The 26,932-nt window shown below is 41.9% G+C and overlaps 1 protein-coding gene across 6 annotated transcripts; it reads right to left on the bottom strand.

Moving 5' to 3' along the window:
• Positions 1-429: 429 nt before the first annotated feature.
• hectd1 (HECT domain containing 1) lies at positions 430-26,622 on the bottom strand. 6 transcript variants are annotated; one of them, XM_072689821.1, is made up of 42 exons: positions 26,397-26,622; positions 22,980-23,230; positions 22,606-22,840; positions 21,972-22,199; positions 21,471-21,752; positions 20,873-21,143; positions 20,599-20,675; positions 20,020-20,118; positions 19,809-19,923; positions 19,508-19,682; positions 19,139-19,277; positions 18,767-18,937; positions 18,386-18,608; positions 17,910-18,173; positions 17,732-17,808; positions 16,542-16,676; positions 16,282-16,428; positions 16,111-16,205; positions 15,918-16,023; positions 15,658-15,792; positions 15,416-15,555; positions 14,955-15,278; positions 14,638-14,804; positions 14,203-14,379; positions 12,029-12,730; positions 11,001-11,222; positions 10,536-10,714; positions 10,048-10,204; positions 9,615-9,837; positions 9,444-9,498; positions 8,928-9,110; positions 8,275-8,488; positions 7,970-8,052; positions 7,554-7,681; positions 7,164-7,365; positions 6,879-7,016; positions 6,156-6,763; positions 5,968-6,046; positions 4,446-4,539; positions 2,116-2,266; positions 1,654-1,798; positions 430-1,446 (listed from the first exon to the last, which is right to left on the bottom strand). In XM_072689821.1, exons 2-42 carry the CDS (start codon positions 23,117-23,119, stop codon positions 1,309-1,311), a joined length of 7,623 nt encoding a protein of 2,540 aa, XP_072545922.1. In that variant the 5' UTR covers positions 23,120-23,230; positions 26,397-26,622; the 3' UTR covers positions 430-1,308. The 6 variants fall into 6 exon arrangements, with proteins under 6 accessions (XP_072545922.1, XP_072545919.1, XP_072545921.1 ...); XM_072689818.1 differs by having other exon boundaries at positions 12,029-12,871; XM_072689820.1 differs by having other exon boundaries at positions 18,386-18,632.
• Positions 26,623-26,932: the final 310 nt, after the last annotated feature.

A 26,932-nucleotide genomic window follows, 5' to 3' on the forward strand; every position in this document is an offset into this window, starting at 1 on the left:
GAAAATCACCATTGTGATTATTTGCCTACAAACTCTAAAAGGTGTGCAGCAAGACCAAATATGATGCAATCAGACATTTTCCAAGAATTTAAAAAACAAAATATTAAAATGTTTTGCCTACAAGCTCTTAAGAAGGGAAAAACAAAAACAAACAAAAAAAAAAAAAACTAGGTTACATGCTCTTTAACACCATCTTGAGGGCATCATGCACCCGAGTAGCAGGAAGGAGAACTACCAGTTGACCACATCATGTCTCCACACCTTACGGTTTGGTCTGTGGGAGTTGCTTTAAGGCAGAAATAAGCTGTGGAATAATAAACATCAACAAAAACAATCTCTAAACACATGCTCATACCAGTCTTTAAATAAATAAATAAATAAATAAACCAACCAACCAACACAAACAGAAGAACAAACCGATCTAATTCATACTTTGCAAACATTTTAATGATTATTTTGGAGCATACACATTTGAAAATATTTGTTTACTTCAAACTGCAACTTGAGTTAAATAAATGTTTATAATATACAAAGAAAATACAATGAGAAGCATAGCTTGCTTTTTTCTTTCTTTTTTTCTTTTTAAATGTGCCTAGCACATAGAACCAGTGTTTTTTTTTTTGTCTCTATAGCTTTATTGTAAAATTACACAAATGCACTCAGGGACGTTTATCCTTTTAGTGGGGTGATGAACAACTGAAACATACACAGTAACAAAGGAGGGAGGAAAATAAAAAGAAAACCTGTGCATGATTGTATGCTGAAAGATAAGAGGGGGGGGGGGGGGGGGTCCTAATACTTCAAATAATGCAGGCACTAGTAAAACTTAAAACCTGGAAATACCCAAACACTCTACAGTTAGCTCTACAGAAGCAGGTGCTTGTGCCCCCCTATCAGGAAAACCAGGGCCAGAGATGGTGCTACGCCGGAATTTGAAAGGAAAGCCTATACTGAACTTTACATAGATGCTCTGAGCCGGGCTAGGAGAGTAAACGCAGGACATGAGGAGAAACTGCCCTTGGCTACCTGTGGCTCGAGCCCTTAAAGCAGTGCAGTGCCCCATGAAGAGGCAATGAGGAGTCTGTGGCAAGATAGGCAGGGGCATGGCCCTAAATCTGTTTCAGTAGCTAGTGAGCTGAGAATGGGACTCCTTTTTGGTTATGGGTGTAAATGTGTGGACTGTATAGAGGAGGGGGAGATTTCATTGACGAGCACAGCTTTTGTATTTTTTTTTTTCTTTTTTCTGCAACAAAACACAACAGGCTTCATCAGTTCAGGGAGTTGGTCAGTGGTGCAGGGTGAGCATGCTCAGTTGAGGTGGAAGCCCTTTTCCATGGTTGCAGCGAGAAGGCGCTCTCGCATTATCTCCTCAGAGGAATACTCTGGTAACTTCAGGTAGTGCACGCATGTGTTTACAGAGGGATAGCTGGCATCTGTTGCATCCACCTAGATGTGAAAAGACAAGGAGTTTAGTAAAAGTTAAAAAAAATAGTTTGATTAATATATATATATATATATATATATATATATATATATATATATATATATATATATATATATATATATATATATATATATATATATATATATATAAACCCTGATCTGATAATTGCAGTCCAAGTTAACTGAAACTGAAGACATCAGGCTACATACCTTGCGGACTATTGTGAGACGAGGGTGCAAGTTGGCTAGTCCACCAGGAGGCAGTGTTGAGCAGCCTGTTGTGAACTGGAGGAAGGCCTTCCTCTCATCTGAGGACATTCCACATAGAACTCGCACAAAACGTAGGAACCCAGGACTATAATAAAAATGGCAAAGAGAATCAGTTAAAGGTCTTTCATTTAGGTTTGAAATTTTAAAATGTCTAACTGAGCATTTACTAACTGGGCTTTATTCAGGTTACGCTGGCAAATGTTACTAGGACTCTAATAATAATAATAATAACTGTTATTATTAATTATTATTGATAATCATCTTTCACAATCTCAGGGTTGCTTAACAATGCAATAAATACTACAAAGAAAAAGGGGCCATTAATCAGAAGTAGGAAACTAATGTTAAACAAGGAAAGTCTTCATAAGAGAATAAAAATCCTCATTTAGATGGACTGCACACCTGTCCCGAGTGTATCCCAGTTTGGGCTCGGTGTAGTTGACAATGTCCTCGGCTGTCCAGGATGGAGACTGGTTCCCACACAGGATCATCTGGACCTCTTTATGACTGAAGGAGCTCAGTTTCTCCATAGGGAACACCCTATTGAAGCCCTCTGCACCAGAACCAGACAACACACTTATTTATTAATGCAACAAGCCAACACTTTTAGGGACACTTTACAAACTGACAAGAGAAAAAGGAGAAGGAAAAGAACCAATTATTCCATGTAACGCATAATGAAAAATGATGATCATCCAGTTACTGGGCCAACAAGAGTGTAACCTCCACCAGGCAAGACCATCAGGAACAGCACTGCTGCTGGGGCTTTTAAACACTTACTGTCCACTTTAACATGCTTACTGTGTTGATAAAGGCTACCTGCCAGGCGTGCGGTTACAGACTATATCTCATCTTTTTTTCCCCCCACCATGAATGATGCATGTAAGCTAACCTGTAGACTTTATCAGTGGTTAATTTCTGACCACAGGACCACTAATAGATTGATAGTTTTGGTCCATAAGCTATTCTCAACCCAGTAACACACACCAGCCCCCACCTCCCTCAATACCACTACTTTAGATCACCATGCATCAGAGAATGGTTTAGTTTTAAAATCCCATTTTTGCAATTTGTAATTCAAAAGGGGGAAAACCCATGATAAATAAAGACTATTTAAGAAAAGGTTTTCATTAAATGTGTTCCTGTTTACCAGCTCATTTTTTTTACTATTAAGGGTGGGACTATCTTGGCACCTCAGGAGTCGATTGCGATTCAGAAGGCTATTCTGCGATAAAAAGTCTGTGTGATTCTACTTGGACCTTTAAAAGCAAGTTATCTGATGATCCAAAACACATTTACTTCCAATATCTGTAATTAGACAACTGGAAGGTTTGACAGTAGGGCTGCGATGGAAAAACCATGAGCACAGTGGGCAATGTCAGCACCAGGTTTAATGTGTGCGCATAGCATTTCACATGTATGAATTTACCCAGTTCTTTCTTAGTGCCTTTCCTTAGCTCTGCTTCATTCTTTACCAGCTTAGCCATATCTGCCACTCATTGGTGATAAAATGAGAAGCTACGGAGACATAAGATGCAGTTGTAATGGATCATTACAGGGATCCCACCAGTTTCCTTTAGTGATTCCATGACCTTTGATCTTGGTCATGTTGTGGATTGTGAGGATTGCTGGGTCAATAAAATATTAAGACAAAACGCTGCATCGACTCCAAAGTGCACAACATGACACAAAAACCCTCTGAATACGCGAATTCTTGACAGTAAAAGCTACTGTGCATGTTGAGATACTTTGCAGATTATGGCTGCTTTTAAAATAGAGAATAGAATGGTCAAACAAGCAGAAACGTTTAGCCTAAATTCTTTTGCATTGAATTGGTAATTCGCAGCTAAAATTACCACTAGTGTCACAATACCAAGATAAACATGTCGAAATAAACATACGATAATAAAACATGCAAACATATGCATTTTATAATAGTGACTAGTATTTGGGATTAATAATACTAATTTAATCCACACTTGAGAAACACTTGCAAAAAACAAAAAAAGCTGAACTGAAGAATTACCAACATGCCACTGGCATAAAACCTAAAGTTTATGGCTCATTTTACAGAAGGTAAAAGGTGCTGGAATCACTGCGGTAATAACCCCACCTTCCATGAAACCCCCGTACAGATAAAATATAGTTGGCACTGTTCCAGTTTACCATAAACCGCACTGTTAGGGAGTAGGTCTCACTAGCAGTGCAGGTTATGGTAAACTGGTATGCAAATGGTGCTTCAGAACAGTTATGACAGCCTGTGTGGATCATAAGAAAGTGAAAGCAAAATGACCAATACAAAAGATTTTGTTTAGGTTTATGGTGACTGATGCAAATAAATTAAACATTTAAACAATTAGTTTAGAGCCCTTTATGCAAGTATTTCTGTACAAGATCCTCAGTGCCCTATAATTGGAAAACAAGACCTTTCTGACACAGACATGCCAAATAATTCTAGTGAAAACTATGCCATTGTGGTCACTTTCCATTTCCTTGCAGATCAATAACAATTATTGGACTAGTCAGTTACTGTACACCTATACTGTATAGGTGTACCAGAGATCATGTGTTCAGCTACAAAAATGACTAAATCTGCACTGATTTGAGGTTAGCTGACTGCTTCACACCCCCCCCCCAGCTCTTATTCAAAACCAAAACAGCTGAACAGGACAAAGGCCGCACCATACATCAAATAGCTTCAGGGATTGAAGGATTTCACACCATGATCTTACCTCTAAAGGCCTCCATTTGCTTCTGGATTCCGGTGTGCATACAGAAGTCAAACATCAGCTCCACATATTCCTCTGCATTGTCCATGGTAACCATCTGATATTTATATACATATTAACACACACACACACACACACACACACACACACACACACACACACACACACACACACACACACACACACACGATTGAATCTTGAGCCTGTCAAATGTCAGCGAGAGAAAGTCCATCCATTTAATAATTAAGCGCTTATGGTATAAACATAAACCCTAGCAGTTTAATATGAAATACTCTTAGTCAGAATTTTTCACAGTAGTGATACAAAGTTTCCTAGATTAGAAATGTCCCAATATTCTATTCCAGTGACTCTCTGAATGACGTTCCAGGCATTTTTAATGGATCGGGTCTCAGCAATTAAGGTTCCAATCCACCTTCAGTCCTTAAGTTTGCTGAAGCAGAGTGCCATCTGGCATCATTTAGGTGCCATTAATAGACATGATCCTCAGCTGCTGCAGACAAACTTCATCCTAGACAGCTTTATTTGAACTGATCAGTGCGGTGACATTACCATTTAGTAGCCAAAAGAAAAGCTAAAGCTGGTTCCAATTGAAGCTCTCCATTCCACCTTAAATAGTGCCACAATTACATTGTGTGCATTTCAACAGTAGAACGCAACTGCTGCATTATTGGAATGGAAAGCTTGGGAAAGAGGAAAACTTAGCCTAAAAGGTGTGCTGTAAACATGACTCTGCTAACAAACGGTACACAGAAAAGCAGCTAAAAAAAAAGTTTGTTTGGTTAAAAATCATTCTCTTCTGACATGAACTATTTTTCCGTTTTGGTCTCACAACCTAAGTTGTGGGACTGTATTACTTCTAGAAACACAAAGACTGGGTTGGTAACAGCCGATAGCCAGCATTAAGAGACTCATAAAATGGGGGTTAAAAAAATAAATAAATTAAAATAAAAAATAAACCTTGATTGGGACATCCCTACTTTAACCATTTCATAGTCATTTTCTGTTACAACTTGGAGGTACAGTCTAAACACTCTGTAGCTCATACACTTTAGGTCAAAAGCCTAATTATAACACTGTCTTTTTATAATCCATTTGTGGCAGGGAGGTACATTCAGAATGTAAAATAACATTTAGATATGCCAATTTACTGGTAATGTAGGAAACAAATAAAAATAAATGTTAACATTGTAACTTCTTGTCAAATTACTTCAGTAAAAGGGTTAAACTGCACATCAAACAACTCTGAGTGACCTTATTTATCTTAGTGAGGGGTCATCAATTCTATGTGGATACACTTTATCTGGCCAGAAAAACAGTCAGTTTCCAATTTTTACAACAAATCAGACAAACTGGTTCTAGATAACCTCTACTGTGCCCCTTTAAAAACAGCCAGTGATACATCTATTATACTGTCTATATATGCTGTGCATATTATTTGCACAATATATATGCACAATTTGTAAAATTGGATAAACAAACCCAAACCACTAGCTCAGTTTCTTACCTCATCATCTCCATTGGACTTAAGGTCCACCGCTGAGAAGCCATGTACTTTGGATGAAGGACAGAACTGGAAATTTAACCTAAATACAAAAAGAAGCAATTCATGAGTGTGAAAATGATTGAGACAAAAATAAAAATGCCAAGTCAATATTATATCATGTTATATGTTTGCAGGAATTAGTTGCCCACCCCAGATCTTCTACACTGAGTGGGGGGCCAGAGCCCATAGGGTTCTTCAGCATTAGATCCTGTAGTCGAGTGTTCTTCTCATCCTCTGAAAGGCTCTTATTGCCTAGGATTTGCCTCCTCTTTACTGCCAGATCCTTCACCTCTTTCAGGAACCGTGCTCTGTGAGGGTTCACAAGTTCAAAATCCTCCCAGGTCAGGATGCCGTGGTACCAGGCAGGGGGTTTGGGCTTTGGCGGGTCAAGAATGAACTCAGATTTCGAGTCCTCATCAAAGCTGCCCATCGAATAAGTGTCTTGACCCTCCTCTGTGGAGGCCTCCAACTGGATCTCAGAGAAGCGGTGGTCCAAGTCCCCATTGTTCTGATACAGGAGCTTACTCATGTTACTCTTAATGTCTCCCATACACAGCAGCTTGAAAAAGGGCTGGGAGATGGGCAAGTCCACAAGCCTGTTGTCCTGGATGCACTTGGCCAGGAAGATGCCCAGAAAGAGGAACAGTTTGGTAATGCGCTCCAATTCGTCATTGTCCTGGGGGAACGGGGCAGGGAAAAGGCCGCAGGAGCGTTGTACGTAATAGCCAGGGGGTTTCAGACCTCCTCCTAGATCCACCTGAGAAACATACAAAACACACAATGATTTATACATCCACATGATCTTTAGTAGACTATCCACAGATGACTAAACTTCTCTTAAAAAAAAAAAGTATTCAGAAACAGGCACTTGCCTGACGCGACTCGTCATCTGGGAAGTCATCGTCACAGAGCCAAATGCCCAGTGACGTCCTTTGGAACTCAGCAGCTACAAGGGCATAAAACTCTAGTGTGGGCCCCAAACCAGTGCCCTCCTCTCCCTGGAACTCCACCTGCAGATGGACAACAGGTAATATTTTGCAGTCTTGGCAAACAAACTAAACGATGTGGTTTCCTCCTGACAAATACTGTAAACTAATGTACAGTGCAATATAAAACACTCTTTCAAAGAAAACTGTGGTTACTTCAAGAGATTTTACCTCCAACACAGACTTTCTGTCAGCATGGATCTGCATGACACTCTCAGCCCACTCCATCATGGTCTCTCCACGTGGCACCTTTACACGCTCATGTTTGAGGCGGCCCACCCGAAACTCGCCAGGGTCATCCCGCCGCACTGTAGTGGATGGCCGCGAACGCTCCATAGTGGCCTCTCTCCGGTTCTGGAGCCAGACTATTGCCCTAGACACATGCAACAGACACAAATCCTTTATTATGCTGCTTAACACAAAATTAAAAATCAGATAAAAGGTGTCAAATTCCAGCTGATCCAGGTGATGAGACAACGTGCAAGGTAGACCTTGGCTTGTAATTTGGCCAAGATCTCATGATATAACTTACTACGATACTGTAACCAAGAGATCACAGACCTGGAGGCTCCAAATGCAGTGCAGGTAAAGAAAAGCTGCCGGGTTTCAAAGGGGATGAGGAAAGGACACTTGCTGGTTAACTGTTCACACCAGTCTGGGAGAGCTCCACTAGCCAAAGCCAGTGGCTCCTAAAGGCACAAAAACATCACACCACATTACAGTAAATGACAAAGAATAGCAACACTCCTGCGCAGTATTATTACAAGAAAAAAAAGTGACTAGTTATCTAGTTAGGTTTCAAGGTATAAAAAAAAAAAAGTAATGCCACATAGGAGCTTAATATATAAAACATTTTATGCTAGGTAAGGAACATTCAGCAATTCAGCAAGACTAATAATCATGAAAAACATACTTTATTGTCCAAGTCAAGTGAGTTAAAACTAAAAGGATTTCAAATTAATACAGAGAATAACTACCTCAATCTGCTGCAGAATTTTGGTTGTAATTTTTTTGCTGGTGAACTCTTCAGGAGATGCATTGAACTGTAGATCATCAATATCTAGGCAAGAAAAAAATGATTAATTTTTTCCCCTAAAGCCTGATCAACATTCAATTTTAATTTTATGTTCAACACATTGACAGAACACAATTCTAAAAGCGTTCATGCCTTCTTAAAAAAAAAAAAAAAAAAGAATAGCAATAAATGAAACCACCCTAATGACCACACAAAATGACACCACTAAGCACAGTATTGCTGTGTATCTGGGGGATAACAGCCTACCTTCTTGTAGCGTGCGACCGGCTAAAGGCTCTCCACCAATGATGAAGAGGATGCGTAGGAGCTGCAGGACGTCCTCCACGCCACAGGCGCTCTGACCCGAGCCAGCCTTGGCCTGTGCCTGCTCCCGTGTTCCGCTCAGAATGTCACAGCTCTGAGTGGCCGACAAGGAGCCTGAGCCAAGTCCCGTCGACCTGCAGCCTCGCTCGCAGAAATCCTGTGAAAGCCGAATGGGGACAAAATTAAGGTGTGAAAGCCACGGTTCTCCCTCCCCAGCCTGTTATTTTTCTACCATACACTAAACCGGGGATAACATACTGTACAAAGCAGTTACTGCATTCTCACAAAAAATAAATTAAAAAATGCTTTATGAGAAAACAAAAACAAAAAAACAAAACAAAACACACCACAAACTACTCACAAATGAGGCCAGTTTATGTCTAGCATGATACGATATTCAAACACATTAGGCATTAAAAGTTACAAGACGACAAATACAACCATCTTAAAAGGTGGCTACACAAGTGACAAACCAAGAAGAGGGGAACAATAAATAAATAGTTTTGAAAAAATTGGGAAAAAAAAAAAAAAAAAAAAAAAAAAAAAGATAAATAAAGATGTATAGAGATACAAGTACATCCGATGCCATTCTATACCTTGTATGCAGCTATGAGCTGCGAACAATTTCTGTTTTTCCTAATACTTTTATTAGTGCCGGTTAATTTCCAGTGGCGCAGGAAAGTTGAGTCTGCATTCTTCTGCATGTAGGTTATCAAGTCATTCTTTGGTAATTCATCTGTGCCAAGGTACTGTTCCACATGCTCTACAGACCAGCAACCCTACAACAGGAAGAACCAAATGTTGGTCTTTCCTGATTGTAAAGTCTCACGCAGTACACATGCATTACAATAGGATTAACTACTAAGAGGCCCGTGCAATTATCAAGATTAACCACCAGGGTCATCCCCCACCTCCCTCCCACAAAAGCTCCTAGCTTTAAGGTTAGTGACGCTGACAGTCTATTGAGGAGGAGCACTTACACATTGTGAACAGCCACAGAAAAAAAAATAAAAATCACAGGCAGGATTATAATGAGCTGGGCTGAAAAGAGTGACTGAAAGAGATAGATAAAGACTGGGTGAGGAAGAAGAAAAGAGCAGGTAAAATCTTACCATCTTTCCACTTTCTTTCTCTTTGTCAGAGTCCTTCAGCTCTCTGTACATTATCCTATAACACAAGAAACATGGCTGGAGTACAAGATGCCTGATAAAAATAGTAGAATCTCAAAAAAGATCCACAAACAAAACACCGCTGTATATTATTTCAAAAAACACCCCACTCACGTGTATGTGGGCTCCCAGATGCGTCGAAGCTTGTCAGATTTGATGCTGCCGTTACAAGAGAGCTGAAGCAGCTTTTGGACGTAGTAAAAGATGGTGGACTTGTAGTTGGAGAGAGGTAGTTCTACTTCCCGTGTGGTTCCCAGCCCTGCCACCTTCAGGATGAGAGCCAAGTGAGGGGAGGGTGCACACTCCACCTCCTCTTGTACTTCTGAGCGAGGGGTTCCTGCAAGAATCAAATAACCCACATCATAATATTTTTGCCATTTTGCATACAACAGGTGTATTGTGCTTTGACCAAAACCTAAGCATGCTTGAGCTTAAGCTTGGCAAAAGCCTTGTCAAGAAGTGAAAGTAAATTTTATACAGGGAAGAAAACACCCAACAACTAATAAAAGCTGCAATTCAGCAGTATAGGAGATGCAAAGTGAATAACCTGGGGTAGGGATCTCCAGGTCAGTGGTTTGCTGAACATTGGTCCGCCCAGGTCTGGGGTCAAATGCAGGCACTAGAGCGGAGAACTGTCGCTTCAGCACAAAGTCATCATCCCAGGTCCTGCGCCTGCCGCCTTTGGTTTCATATTCCTCTTCCTCCTGCCAGGTCACCATTGAGTACCACAGCATTTATGTACAGCATTACGCCTCAATAAATGTACATGCAACACAGGCTTTTTTCCCCATTTAACCACAAGCATGCTTTTATACAAAACAGGCTAACAGAAAACAGCATTCAATATAATAAAAAAATAAATAAAAAAAAAAAAAAAAAACGCACTGTAAAAATCTATGAAAAATGAACAAAAACAAAACGCTGAATTGTGATTACCACAAAAGGGACAGGAAGGGGAAAAAAAAAAAAAAAAAATCTAAACTCAACAACTAAAGAGTGGCACTGTACTGTTATTGAAACTACAACAGGTTTTACCCTATGAATATGAACGTGGTAACCAAGGTTGACCCTGGACCGTACCAGAACTTCCTCATACTCCTGGTCCTCCTGATTGTCATCCTCATTCTCGTCGTCGTCGTCATCTGGCTCAGGCAAGTCTTCTTCATCGTCCAATTCAGCGAGCAACGTGTTTGCCCGGCAGCTATCCAAGAAGTCTGAGGAAGAAAATAAAAAAAAATAATATAAAAATAAATAATAATAAATAATAAAAAAAAGAAAGAAAACACAGGATAAAAGCATTTTACACCACAACTCTAATGTTCAAAAGAGTCTGCAATGTGCAGAACAAGACCACACAAGATTAGTAATGGTGTAACCATCAGAATGAGGATTAATAGGCAGGGACCAAAAAATGAATTAAGTTTAGCGCTGATTAGGAGGATACAGGTAGGGAGAAGGGAAGACCGGTTTCGGTAGGTAAATAAATCTAGCATGGCCTACCATAGAGGGAAAACTCAGCCTCCTGACCTGTGTCGCTCTCGCTAGATGTTGAGGTCAGGCTGGTCGTCAGCGTGTTACTGAGCAACTGGCCGACGGACAAACCTGTAGTTGCCGTGGCTACATTATTGCTGCTGGTTACTATGGAGGTGGACATTGTAACAGTTGAGGTGGTACCAGTAGTTGTAAGGTTAGGAAAGCTCTGTGCACCCATGAGAGGAGAGGCTGCAAACAAAAACACAACCAAAAATGCTATTAGTCTCCAAAAGAAAAAGAAGCAAGTTAACAAAAGCGCACTCTAAACATGCGTAAAACACATTTCCAGTATGATTTTGAATTCTCGACATGTATTGCTTGCCAAATAAAAGTCATGAGCGCTCAAGTAACTCTACTGAGGGCTCCAGTCAGTGTGTATAGATAATTGATCAAACCACGCAGTCTAACAGCTGATTACAGTGGGTCCCGTTCTGAGTTGAGGACCAGCAAACTGAGGGCTGGGACAAACATTGAACGCTGTAGTAGCACTGAGTAGCAAGGATTTAGTGTCCAATATGACAAATCAAACCCACGCCACTTCCTACTGTTTTCAAAAGACTAAACGGAGCCCTCATATCACAACACCATTATTATATAGTTTCCTTTGAGGAAGCGTTGCTTTACAAGCACTACACCTTACTAAAATATAGTAGCCAAATACTGCTTGGTACTAACAGAACTAGAGTTAGTAGCTTGCAGAGTCTGATGGAGAAGCCAGTTAGCTTTGCCAGCTACCCAAGCTGCAGGTACAAAGCCACATTCCTGTTACTCATTTTATTGCCCAGAGTGAAGCAAGCTCGTCTTCAGTCATTCCCCTTGAAAAAACTCCTAGGTCTACTGTCTAGAGTAAAACTACATCTATAGCGCATCAAGTGCAATAAGGTGATTGCATAATGATCTCCATCATTAAATGTCATGTATTTCACTCAAGCTTAAAATCCTATTTCTACCCCTAATTAAACTCACGGTGGACTGGAGAGCAAAAAGGTACTCACTGGCAGTCCCCATGACATTGCGGCCCAGTGTGTTGGTGTTATTGTCGCTACTGCTACGGCTCAAGTTCATGTTGTTGGTGGCATTGGTGCGGGACATGTTTGGTGCCCGCCGCACAAATGACTCCATCAAGCTGGCTTCACGTGATGACAGGTTGGGCACACTAGCGCTGGAACTCATGGGGGCTCCAGCCGCCAGGAGAGAGCTGACCGATAGCCGCGCGCTGGTGGCTGAACACAGGGGTCTCTGGGATGCTGCATCCTTGCTGGACGACTCAGATACTGAGCTGACATCAGGCGAGCTGACGCTAACCAGTCCCATAGACATGGCAGCTGACTCGGCAGACTGACGCAGGGTCCCGTCAGGTGCTGGTGTTTTGCGATCTGCGCTTTCGCTTCCTGCCTCGGCGGTGAGTGTACTGGTGCTGGAGCCAGAACCAGCCTCGGCGGAGGAAAGCACTACGACTGGCTCTTGACCCTCTGCCCCTGGCGCTCCTCCGCTGACACCAACCCCCTGCTCCAAAAGGCCCTCCACCCTGCGCTCCACACGTGCAGAGCTCAGGCTGATATCACTGCTGCTGGCCACACTCCACACCGAGCTGCTACTACCCTTCCGGCTGGAGGAGCTGGCCCCCGCCGCCGAGGACGAGCCGCCCTTGTCCGGACAGTTATTTTTCACCAGGCTGCTCCAGGACTGCGGTGTGCCTGTAACAGTGGATGAGACAGGTTTGGGTGATGGCGCTGACTCAGGGTCGTACCCTGGCGCAAGCTTGAGGTCAAACTTCCCTTCTGCACCCATACGGTACGAGTTTGAACCACCGGCATCCCAGGTAACATCAATCCAGCCTGGAAGAGGAGGGGAAGGAAGGGGGGATATGAACGAGTGAGACCCAGCAAGAGAGCGGAGAAAGACAGCAGCAAGTCAGACAGCAGCATTGCTCGACGCTGGACCAGAGACGCCATACAGACCAATTTCCCCCCTTCAAAGAGCAGCAGAAAACTACATGGAGAAATGTAGATAGAGCCTAAAATGTCTCATTCCAAAAGAACCAAAAACAAATACAAATAAATAAAAACAAAAAGGTTCTGGTCCAGGTGAAGCAGTGGAGTAGGAATGAGGCACAGAAAATGACAAAAATAAATAAAAGCAATAGATTTTGCAAATGCCAAGCTAATAAGCCACTTGAGGAAAGAAACTAAAGAATATATTTGTCAAATGTAAAATACACTTGCAATGGAGTCCATTGAGAGCTTGCAAATTGTGACATCAACATGCGCTTGGCTTAATTGATGGAGACAGTTGGGTTAAAAGGGTATTTTACACACTGAAACATGGCTGCCCAAAAGAATTCAAGAGTGACAAAGTAGATTATTCAAGTAGGATAAAGACATGTTACCTGTTAAGTTGGGGGGGAGGGGGGGGAGGGTTGCACTTCAAAATAGCAAACTATTCAAAACATAAAAAGTATGCAATGACAGTCTTAAGATAGTAGAACGGAATAGCAATCTAATTCCTCAGGAGGTCTTTAAAAAGGCAGAATAACTGTTTTTAATAAAAAGTTGTTAATGTGGGACAGAAGCAAGAAAGAAAGCACCACAGAAGGAAGTCACACAGGAAGAAAATTTGATTCAGACGAGTTCATTCATATCTGTACCAGTCTAGTTATTTTAGGACAGCTTAAGAAAAAGGGCTGGTGTAAAAGGCAGGCCTCCTCTTGGCCAGGCTGGAAAAACAGATTCTGGAGCCAATTCAGCTACATATATAGACTATCATCAGGTAAATTCAAAGATGTAATATATATATATATAGTCAGTAAATACATAGCTATCCCCCCTCACATTTATTAATAGGAAATTTACTCAAAGCTCCACAACACATGCAAATGCACTTGATGTTCACAATTTGTTTGATTAAAAAAAAATAATAAATAAATAAACAAAACCACACAAACACACCAAAAAAAATGACACTGCTGACTCCAAAATACATAAGCACATTCCAAATTGTTTCTTAAAATACTGCCCAGTCTGCTACAAGTACCTAAAGAATAGTCAAGTGCAAGCATTTTGACATGCATTTGTTTACAACTACAGAGATTACTAAGGGGTTTATATGAAAGGCAAAGACATTGGGATTCCCATGCACCGTCAAGAAGGCATTACAAGTGACCGCTCACCATTGTGGGCTTCTCCAGTCACAGTGCCCTCTCCAGTAGGGTTACCATCCTGGTCCCTCCACTTCCAGTCAATGCCACGCACCACCCGGGCCCCAGGAACTATGTATTTCATCACCTGAGAGCGGAAGAGCCTCCTCTGTCTGCGCAGATTGGCTTCTGCTTCCTTCACCGCTTTACCTAAACACACAGACTGATTCATTAAAAAGCAAACTAGCTTTAGGTGACCCTTGTCCACCTCCAAAGAGTAATATTCCTCCAGGTTAAAAGCGAGTTTGGAGTTGCGTTGAGGCACAAGCCCATACATTGTAATCTTCCCCCCTCATCTCATGGTACTTCTGTACAATGGTGCTACCCTAACATCACTGAGCAGTCCATGGCATGGGTCTTTCAACTTCATTATAAACAAAACTATTATGATTTATAGCCTTTCCTTACCAAGTTGATCTTCACACACCCCATTGACAGTGCCATATATCTCCAGTCCAGACAGGGAAAGGTAGTGAGTTTGCCCACTGGCATTCTTCCCCATCTGCTTTATTCGAATGTGTCTCCACCCTTGCTTCTCATCTTTTGGTGGGTCCAGAGGCCATGTAGCAGTAGACCTAAAGCACAAAGCCCACAAATGCTTGTCATCAGATGCCGGTCAGTAGATGGAGATGTAACCAACATGGCGATTACAACGGTTCATCAAGTTCAGGCAAAAACTAGGTATGTAGGGAGCCTAAGATTGTGAACAAGGACAGGAGACATACCCAGGTTCGTTAAGGCTGCCATCATCCACGTGGGTGTAGAGGGTCATCCAGTTTTGGCCATCTTTGGACACTTGGAATACCCAGTTGCGGAGGGCAGAACGGCCATAGCCACGGGCATGGCGAAGGGTGTAGGCTGAGGGGATGACCCACAGGCCCAGGTCTACAGCAAACCAGGCATTTTTGTCATCATTGGTGTGGCAGTTGAGGGCAGAGCTGTCTCTGCTCAGGATGTCCTCCAGCCGACCATAGGGCAGATTTCTGCCCTCAGAGGAGGTCACCACAACCAGGCCATAAGCAGCAGGGTTCACCCACTCATATGCAGTCCTAGGTACAGATCAGTAGTACACCAAAAAAAAAAGATGACATACCATAATTCTATACAAAATTCTCACAGCATTAATTCTGATGACAGAGAAAGTAGAGCACAGCCTGCTAGAGAGGATTCAGAAAGAGAGACTCACTTTGCATTCGTGCCAATCCAGTACACAATACCATTCTCATCAAAATCATGCTGGTGTCGGAAAGTGAAGCTTTGACCTTCACGCAGCTTCCTAACAAAAATGAAGGAGGACCTGTCGAAGTCATACCACTGCTTCGCCACCTGGGGGATGAACAGTTACAGTTATGAACAAAACTGCACAATAAATTACACTGACTATGAAAAGAGTAAAGGAGAGACAAGAAAAAAAAGCCAACAAATCACCATTTTCAGCAGGTATTGCTCCAGTGACTCGACGGTAGCCAGAGGTTCCATCTTCAGCATCCTGCCAGTCCGATCAATCAGAGCTGTCTCCCCTGGAGCACGTTCCAACCGAAAACGTAGCCTCCTGGTCAGAATCTGACAGGCAAAAATCAAAAAGTGTATTCTAGATCTTGTTTCACAACACACTAAATACATAAACAAGAACTTTTGCATGTTCTACTATTTAAATGTTAAACCATGATTTTGGCAAAGAGGTATACCTGCAAGTTGTATGTTGAGCCAGGCGTATCATACAAGTGAAGAGGTAGCCGTTCTATTGACTCCAGGACTGCGATCAGTTTACGGATTAAGGCAACTGCGGGTCGGCTAGAAAACAAAATTAAGAGACATGTAAAAGAAATTGGGGACGTCAAATAAATAAAAAGGTGTTTTTGTTAAAAAGAGACCTCCTACCTTTCATCGTCTTCATTTTCACTGAATGCAGTCTTAAACACATTTATTCTTTCCATCAATGGCTTACAATCATGCTTCATGTCAAGTTCCACACTCTGTTAAGACAAAAGACTGTTACTAACACAAAAAGCACACAAAACAGAAGGACTACAACAATTTAAAGTCACTTACATTATTAAGAACAGTAAAAAGTGCTTGCACAAGGCCACTGCTGCACATTTCATAGGGAGAGATTGTATTCTCGTCCTTGAGAACCACAATCAAATTTTCTAAAGCTGTCTTCATGAGGTCACGCCACGTATTTTCACCCTCTATACACTGTAAGAGCAAAAGAGTTCCATAAATGCTGTAATAAGCAGAATTCTTTTACATCTCAACGTTTGTCAATTAAAAAGAAATGGTTTAAGTGCAGTGTGAGAAGGTCTTTATACTTGTCTGTTAGTATGCAGCTCCCAGGCAGACTCCAGCTGAGTGGCAATGTTCCTCAATGTGACAACTACACCTCGGGGCATACTTTCCACAGCTTTAAAATGGTCATCATACAAGTCTCTGGCCATAGTTTTCACCTACCAAGGGAAAGAGAGAATAAAAGTCAGCGAAAAGAGAGTCATCTCATACACCACTGCATTTGAAATGGACACAGGACATTTTCTACCAGTTGCTGCGACCAAATAAATAATATTAATCTTTATTAATCTGCAATACAGTTCAAAGTACTACCCTGCACTCTCACGACAATCAGCACAAAAAAGGCAACAGTGGTATGCTAGTGTTATTTTACACATTATTTTTATTTTGTGCCAACTGCCCATTTTCTTTTGTATGAAAAGCTAAGTATTTTTCACTATGAGTAACATGAGAACTTGTGTTTATTGAAAAAGAGAAACTGGTATGAACACCCGTCACTGACATGGGAAACCACTGATCAACTAGGCTGTGGATAACCAAAGGCAAATTAGTTTATCCTGCTTCTGTTGGAGTAACTGTCTCTACTAACCAGGGAAAGCCTGGTTCTACTACCTGGTTCTAAACCTCTACTAGATTTTAGGGCACTGCAGTGAGGATTTGATTGCTCCAGAGTCCCATTCTCTTGTTGGATGATCACCACCCCAAATTATCCCAAGCATACTAGATGGCGCACCACAAGTGACAAAGAGCAAGTCAGACTACTGGATGTAGTCCATGATGGGTGTGCATTATTTTGTATGTTTAAACTAGTAGCAGCATGTGTAGACAGGCTTTCCTACCAAACAAAGGTCCTGTTTCAGTACTGTTTTAACAAACTCACAACAGAGTTGTTTAAGTGGCCACTTGCAGCACAATGGGAGGAAGGAAAAATTGGACAGCAGCATGACAGGAACACAAATCATACAAAGGCTAAAGTGACACTTTTGCGGAGAGAATGAGCCTTAAAATTTGACCGATGAGGGTTGGGCAGGAACAGTGAGTGAATGAAGGAGTTACACAGGTCAGGCTACTTTGTGTGCATGTAAACGTAGTCAGGGCAATGCGGTCTTTAAAAAGCCAAAAGAACATGCTTACTAAAAGTTACAAAAGCTTCAAACTTGCATCCTAAACACCTCAAAATCATGAATATACAAACAAGCAAGAAAACAGACACCTTTTGTTTTGTTTTTTCCAATTTGGACTTAAGCTTTCTTCCACGTTTTCCAGTCCAGCCAGTAACAAACTCTGACCCTGAAATAGTAAAGAAACAGTTACCCTACAGCTCACACTACAGCTACACTACCCACATACAACCCAAACAAAACAATTGCATATTTCACTGTGCACCTCACCTAGTGACGTCTCAGCAGTGAAGGAGTGCTTGGTGCCGCGGTTGGATTCAAACACAAAGCCTGGCAGATCCTCTTTCAAGATGGTGGCCTGTTGCCCATCAGAGTTATGAATGGCAATTTCACCCTCCTTCAGGCACGTAAGGGACCAGTTTCCTACTGTGAGTTTTGTAGGTCCTAGTGTTGAAAGGACAGGTTGGCTTGCTGTGACTGGTTTCACCTGACTTCTGGCACGCTGGAGCTTTTCCAGAAACTCACTGCGGCTCTCTGGTGGAAGCAAATACACATGCACGTGCAATTACAAAGTAATAGTACTAGGTTTGTGAACCAAGTCTAGTATGGAAAAAGTCCACTTCCACCATTTTGTTGAATCATAAACAACAACAAGAGAACTGTCAAGCAAGCAGAGCTACACAGGGTATGTCCTGCTCAGTCACAGCAATTCATTTATTCACACAATAGCAGAAAGGAGAGCTTACCTGAACTATCAGACCCGCCCTCTGGACTGCCACTGGAGTACATGGTGGCCAATTTGCCATCCAGGATAAAGCGAAACCAGCCATTGCTGCCATTGGAGAGCTCCAGTGCAGCAGCGTCACTCCAGATATAAAGGCAATCCCTGCCCCTGATGATTGACCAGTCCCGCCAGTGGTAGGGCTTGCCCTGCTGAATCTCTTTAGCATCCTCCTGGGGTTCATCCTCCTGAAATAACAGGCATGTATTTTTCTATATGTAAAAACCAAAAGGAAATTTCACACTCAGAACTGAAATCACACATTGACCAAAACATGCAGTTGTGCATTTGATGTAATTTCTCTAACTGAATAATGCAAAACAATTACACAAAAGTTAATATTGACCTTCTCTGGTTTGGTTTCCTCTTCATTCTCATCATCTGAGGTGGGTCCTGCCAAAGTGGAAACTTTATTGATAACACCCAATCTAGCCAGCTGGTCCAAGAACACATCCCCACCCTTATCAACCAGATCTCTAATGATCTGCAGGGCCAGCAAGTGACCATCATCGTCATCCTGTGAGGGAAAGAAGGGAATCTTGGCTCAATTCACATATACATGGCCTACACATTCCAAAGACATGACTACAGAACATCTGTACTGTGAAAGGACATTGAGACTATGACCAAGTTTGGCAAAAAGGCTAAACACATAGACGTAGCTTAAAATCAGAGCAATAAGCAAAAACAGACAGGATAAGCCACAATGAGCACTGACCTCCTGATCCAGCACGGTAGCAGTGATCTCCACTAGGACGGTGGGCAGGTTGTGTCCAGCATCCGAGTCACACACTTCCTTAAGCAGCACTTCAGAACTGTAGTGAACCATCTTCCTAATCAGAGCTAAACTAGCTTTCCTGCAATTAAGAGAAACAAAGCTTTGGTATTTTGACCACAAGTAACCATGTTTTATGATTAGATGTGCTCAAAGTCTTTGTAACAACTGAACCAGTGACCATGTAAGCAATCAGTCACAATGCTGTAACTTTCCAAATGTAGTACCACATGCATTAAACACAACCATAACACCAGCTCAGTTAAGCCAGACCTTCATTAGAGTGCAACAAAGCTGTGTAAAACCATTAACCTTATTGAAGGCAGCATGGTTTGCTGAAACGTTTGTGCAAATACTGGAAGCAGTCTCTTCAGATAGATGGGAGCCATCTCAGGGTCTCCTTTTGGTTCACTACCCTCCTCTTCTTCCTTATTGACATCCTTCTTTTTCTTGTCATCCCCCTTGTTCACAGGACACATCCAATCTCCTGTAATGAAAGGTCATGTGTGTGTTTTTTTTTTTTTTTTTTTTTTACATCAGGGTAGGAAACGACGAAGGCCCATGAAGCAAAAATAAAACCTTTACAATGCATAAATATAGTACTGGAACTCACCAGGAGACTGCAGGATTGCAACAACCTCACTGTGCCCCCTTTCCCTGGCTTTGTCCAGTGGAGTTTTACCATCTTCATCCCTTAGGTCAGGGTTTGCTCCATGGCGGAGTAAAGTCTACAACGGGGGAAGGGAATGACATCACAAATCAGATATCAAACGGCATGAGATGAAATATTTAGAAGCAGGTGCAACAAGGACAGCTCCTTTTACCTTGGCTACTTGTGGTCGTCCAAAACAGGCAGCATAATGCAATGAGGATGACCTCTGACCCCTGTTAACATCAGCACCTCTCTCACACAAAAACTCCACCTAAAGCACAGGCAAGAGCACAGACAGATATAACCAGAGAAGAGACAGCACACATTAAAAACTTTTTAAAAAGCTGCGGAATGCTTGAGGAAATTAAAGTTCAGCAGCACTTTTATAAGGTCTTTATTTATTGAGCCTGATTAAATATGGCATTCATAACATGCACCATGGTGACCTTAGTCATTTTTATTTTACTTCTTAACCTTGTGCAACCTTTACTAAAGCTCCTTTCACACATTGGGCCTAATCAGAGTTTTACCAGTTGGCATTGCTCTTTGCACAAACACTACATGGTATCCTAGTAAAAGAACTAGTCATGCCAGATAAAGCTGTTTGTGTACGACAGACACAAACAGCTTCACTCTGCATTGCTTCATTAACTGAAAACACACCTCCTAAGATTTCAATTAAATATATTAAATATAGATGCTTTAAGGAACATTACAACATGCAGAAATTAAAGGACACAAAACAACTCACCATTTCTTGTGTGCCAAAAGCAGAGGCCCAATTCAAAAGTGTCTGTCCTACATCATCCATAAAATTCACTTCAAATGCTAAGACAATAGAAACAAAATAAATAGACAAAATAAATAGCAAGAAAGAGTCTCAAAAAAATAACCAACCATTAACATGGCCCAGACATATTTAACCACCTACAATGAACACTTCTGCACATAGTCATCAGTTCAATGTGCAGAAGAATGTGCTTCCTCAGAGTACCCAAAAAAAAAAAAAAAAAAAAAAAACTCACCTCCGGTGTCAATAGCATCGATGAGTGCATCGGTGTCTTTGCTGCGGATACAGTCGATGAGCTGTCGGTGAGATCGCTCGCCGGAACTGTCAAGACGCCGCAAGCCTGGGATGCGGCCAGTGGAGCCAGCAGTGGACTTGGGCAGTGCCTTGCGGCCCTCAAACAGCAGCACCAGCAGAAGATCCACCAGCCGCATAGTGTCCAGCACACAACGCTCATCACCTTGTAGGGCACTCTCCATGGAATCAGGCAGCTCTGAGCGCAGCAGATCCTGAGGAAAGACAGTGGTTTATTTCAGCACCAGATTTAGAAAAGACATTTCTAACAGCTTTAGTATTTATTCTAATATACAATAAATTTAAACTTGCAAATTATTCTCAATCATTTAGAATACAACCAGAAAACAAAATTTCTATTGAAAGTCTAGCAGTAGTGTTTTCCCCACACATAGGCAGGACAGACAAGTATACTAGTTAAAGCATTTTTTAGCCAAAAATGAAACTATCTACAATGGATTTGCAAACAAAGCTTTCCTCACTACTCACTACTACATGTTCTACATACAGGGTTTCTGACAAGTCTGTACAGTGTCACTTACATGAGTGACCAGTGGCGAGCCCCTGCACAGCGTGGAAAGCAGGCTGACAATAGTGGACACTTGGTTACTGAGTTTGGAGTCAGCAGCAGAGGGAGCAGCTCCAGTAGAGGTTCGGCCAGGTTTACAGGTGGAGGAGGGTCCAGTAGCTGTGCCTCCTGCTGCAGCCATGCGGGACAATAGCTCCTCTGTGAGCCCATGCTTGGCCAATGGAGCTGGGTCTACCCCACGTCGAGTGAAGCGGTCTGCCAGCGAGGCAAAGCACCGCAGGGCTCCATCTGAAACCTGGAACAACAAATCATATGTTAAATGATCACTTACAAAAGGTAGGTCAAAAGATCTATTCTCAGTATTCAGTGTTGCTTTACTGAAACCTTAATTTTGAATTGTGAAGCAAATTCAGCATATTAAGTTATTCACAGTTATTTTATATTCACTATTTAAATTGACTTGGTAATGAACAATGCCACGTCCTGAACCACATTTAACAATTGCAGACATTACCTGGTGGTCTTCGTGCTTAAGCAGGCTGGAAAGGGACTCCACACAGGTCTCCAGGGAGGAGTCCTGCGGCTCCATCTTACTGCACAGCCGAGAGACCACAGCCATCGCAGAGTGCAGAGTGTCCTTATGCACTAGGTGCCCGCTGTCCCTAATGAAGCTCAGCACACAGTTCAGCCCTCCAGCCTCAAACACAGCACCAGACTCCCGCGTACAGATCAGCTCAAGTACCTGAGAAGCAAGGAAATCACAGGGAGTCAAACTTGGGTATTAAAAATAATCCTTCTTTTCACCACAGGTCCACAGTCACCCATAACCCAGCACAGATCTGCTCTACTGAACATGGATTATGATTGGATTAACAATCCTTAGGATTCTGCTGCTTACAGAGTTTTAACTTTAGTTCTACAACACTTAAATCTGTCATTAATGGTACATATTGAATTGCATACTTCAGATAGGTTTGCCACATTGCCCACCCGTGATGTCAAAAATGAGAAGACATGCAATTACTAAATATGTTTACAGACCTCCATAATTGGTGGACATTGGAGACATACTTTTCACTGTCTGGGCAGTCACTCGTTGGATTGAATGCACACACACAAAATAATCTACTAGCAGAGAGAGAAAGTACCTTTACACACTGCTCAGCCAAGTCTCTGCTGGTCCTATTGTTGAGTTCAACCACTACCAGTCGGTTACAGAGTGCCTTGATGGCCCCATCCACACCAACAATCCTGCGCGTGCACTCAGCAGACACATCCAGATAGTAGGTGATTGCCCGGGCAGTCACCTCCAGAACGTTGTCGGGGGCACTTTCATCCAAGAAGATCTTACACAAGGCTGGGAGAAATGTCCGTGGAGGACACCTGGGGACACCGCATAAATGAGAATAATGGACAGGCAGAGAGCCATATGTGCATTGAGAAACCCAACTCAATCCACAAGTCAAACTACACTCTCCAACATTTTACAAACCATACACTTATCCAAAAGTACAAGACTCACGTTTCAAAGCAGCGGTCAACATTATCTGACATGAGTAGTAGCATGCAGAGCTGCTCCAAGGCGATGAGCTGCATGTCACGCTCATCGCCCTGCCCCATCTGCAGCCACTCCAGCAGTGTGTCCGGGTCCACGTCCGCCATGACGCGCTGCTACCCTGTCCACCTGGTACCCAGTCACAGCATCCGCCAGTAATAAAAGAGAAAAGAATGGGGGCAGTCACTGGTCCTCCTGTTGGCTCATGAAGTCTTCACCTTAAAGGAAAGTGACAAAGATAGTTTAAAATTGATTATTATTATTATTAACAACAACATTATTATTACCATGTTCCCACAAGACATTCTAACCAAGCTAAATCACAGTCTTCACTTAATAATCACATTCTCACTTGAACAGTAGATTCTGAGGAAATACAACACATGACAGTAAAAACAGATCAACAGGGAAAGCAGTGTTTAAATGAGGGGGGTGGGGGCAAAAAAAAAAAAAAAAAGATTCCCTTTGTTAGAGCCTGGAAGCTATATACAGGCTGGAGGTAGAGCCACCATCCTCTTAGACACAGACAACAGACATCCACTTATCAACAAATTACCTGCCAGCAGGAAGGACATTCGGAGTTCTAACAACTGAGTCAGTATATTGTTAGTGGTGAAAACAAAGCTACAATCCTGGACACTGAACCATATTGGGGAAATCAAGTTATTACTATGTAAACAACCAGCCTGGTCCTTTTCTCACATTGTTCTATGTGGTGTTCTAAGATGTGGTAGCTGGAATAGTTCTTCCAAGAGACTTTGGAGCAGGCCAATGTTTAACAGAGCTCTGAATAAAGTAATTATTGTGATTGTGATACACGCTTGCATAGTTTCACAGACTTTCAAAGTTTCACAACTTGGAACGTAGCTTTCCAACTTGCTGCATGGACAGCATGAGAATACTAATTAGATTTCATTTGAGATGCTGTGAAGTATGTTAAAAAGGACAATTATCATAGTAATGTTAAGGATCTTATCAAATTTTAAACTTTGGAACACTAGGAATCCCCAGCTTTAATCATAAATGTGGTCTGACATTTATTCTACACTGACTTACTCTTAAGTAAAATGAGATCTGACAAACAGCAACAACTGAAGGGAAGTTACTCACCAATATTTCTTTACAAAAACAAAAAAACAAGTCAAATAAAACTCAACAAGATAGAAGACTATCCTAAAACTATGAAATACAGACAGTATATAGCCACCAATTTGGCAGTATGGGACCAGAAGCAGAAAAAGGCTGGATGGGATACTTATGGGATTTTTCTTTCCCCCCTTGCAATTGTAAAGCAACCTTGGGCAAGTGAAGGGCACAACACAAGTCTCATTATTTCTTTGTTTTATTAATACTATCCAATTAATCCAATCCAAACATGTAATCTAACCCAACAGCACACAAACTGAGGTTCTGTCTGCTGTGTATTTAACCCTGCGTGTTTGTAGAGTAGTTTAAGTAGCCTGAGTGAAGCTTATGGACAAGGTTTCCTGCTGAAGTATGAATGGCTGTCACTGGCAGGATTGTTAAATTACAAAACTGACTACATACCTCTTTATTAAAACAACAACTTTTCTAAGTTTTATCCTAGGAAGGCATCAAAAAAAACAAACCATTAAGAATCTCATTCTTTACATTACACTGATCTACCCCTGACATTTTAACTGCATGAAATCTTATTTTTTTACTGTTTTATTCATCTATGTGAAAGCTCACGAAGAGTTAAATAATAACTGAATGTCATCTTGAATAACAGCATAAAATAAATATATTTTTAAAAACAAGATTGAAATCCATCAGATCGTTTCAAAAACACCAAGCCTACAGGAGTGTCAAAGATCTAATAAAATTTACCCGCAAGACAGTGGGCAGAGCTCACGTGGGTGAGAACAGTACTCAGAAAGCAAGACTAACTTACCATACCCTTAGCTGTTAAACGTTTAAAACTTGACATGTACATTACTTTAGAAACGTAAAAAAAAAAAAACTGTCATTCGAAGCCAAGTTACTTAAAAGCACTTAAAGTCCAAGTCAAGTGAACAGACTGGCCTTTGTAATCCTCCTCCAACTCGATGACTCAAGCAGACACTTGATTGCAGCCGCTGTCATCATGATACCAGCTTAACGTGCCACGATGTGTTAAATAAACCGGCCACAAAACCCAAGGCGCTAGACTATTTCTACAGTCCTAAAACACCCCCGAGCTTGACCGATGGGAAAAGCTGTCGTTAATAACGTGCAAAATATGCAACCACCTAAAATTAGGTCACACTGTTTAGCTAGCTAGTGTGTGATCAGATAACATTAGCCAACGTTAGCTAGTTATAAACAGGTCGGCACTGTCGAGCAACTTTATTTCGTTTATCTAGCCTAGTGCTATGAAGTTACTTCCAGTGAGAGTGCGAATAAGCTAGACCCACAGTCATGATCGTTAAGCTTTTAGCTAGCTAGCTAGCTAGTTAGCTAGCTACATTCTTTGAGACCGATATGTTGTGATCGCTAGTTACAGAAATGTGAATAAGGAGTCTATTACTAAAAAACAACCCAGCCAGCACGGACCAACGCAGCTAAGATCGCGAAGTTAACAGCGCTACAGTGTCAGTACCGATAACTGCCAGTTCAGACAAACAAACGGTTGTCACTTGATACAGCCATGGCAGCTAGCGAGCCACAAACACCGTTGTTAATAATAAAACATGTTTTATACCATTCTAAAGTTCAGCGGCTCATGTAGTGCATAAAACTGAAAAAAGTCGAGAAAACCCGTCTTTAATCCGATAAATATACCCATAACCACACAGCGCTAGCAGTCAGTACTAATAGAACTCGACGCCGGTCCGGCCTTTGCTAGCTAATGCTAGCACTAGCTAGCTAACCAGGCATTCCTTTGCGGCAACACGGACCGCCGTTTTAGATATATATTTTTACATAAATATATATATTTAGTTCTACACAAATCTGCCAGTCGTTCAGCTGAAATAGATACAGTCGTTTGTCCTTCGACAAACTGTTCAAGTCGTTTAATTTCGACGAAGGTGCTAGCTAGCTACCCGGGCGCCGCTAGCTAGCGTTGACTGGTAGGATTAGCTAACGTTAACGAGCTTGTTAGTGCTAGCTAAATAAACTAACCGACACCACGGAGAAACCAGCCCAACAAACTCCGATATAAACACATACAACTAGTGACCAAGGTCTAATATACCTTAATCGACAAAGGTGACAACAGCCCTAAGTCTGAGTTAACGCTGAAGTCGACCAAACTCGGCCTTGTGTTTACTAAGAGATCCCGGAGCACGAAGTTCTGCGCGAAGCCGGAGGCCTCGGCGCTTCTGTCAGCGAAAACTCAGGAAACCTGCGGCCTCACAACTGAGAGGATACAACACTCACCTCTCGTCTTTCCCCAGCCGCCGAGAAGAAGACGAAGAATACGAGTTGTTAATTTACCCCACGAACGCAGCAACTGACAAACTACAACAACAGCTACTGATTCTTCATCCCCTCTCTTTTATATACACGCGTAGAGGTCACAGTGAACGGCGGAGGCGACTCGGACTGAAATGGAGAGCCGTCGGGGGAAACTAGCGCTGTCCCGTCTTCTAAACGAGTAGTACGTCTGAACCGGTTCTTTTTTATTAAATCGGTCGAACCGATTCACACGTGCTAATGAATCAAACTTCTTGTTTTTTAACACCTACACGTTATCGACGCCTGGCTGTGTTTTAAGTGACCCTGTTCTAATAAAACTGGACTTTAAGGTTTTTTTTGCAATGTAACTTTTATATAGACACGCAATATAATACCACAATAGTAATTTATTAATATCAACTTCCAAATTCATCTTCATTCATCTTTATCTTTGCAGACTGGTTTATGTATTCCGAATATGCTGCCGCCGTAACATCAGACTCTCCTTGAACAGAATT

This window comes from Salminus brasiliensis, chromosome 10 (assembly GCF_030463535.1).
Source record: "Salminus brasiliensis chromosome 10, fSalBra1.hap2, whole genome shotgun sequence".
Taxonomy (NCBI): Eukaryota; Metazoa; Chordata; class Actinopteri; order Characiformes; family Bryconidae; genus Salminus; species Salminus brasiliensis.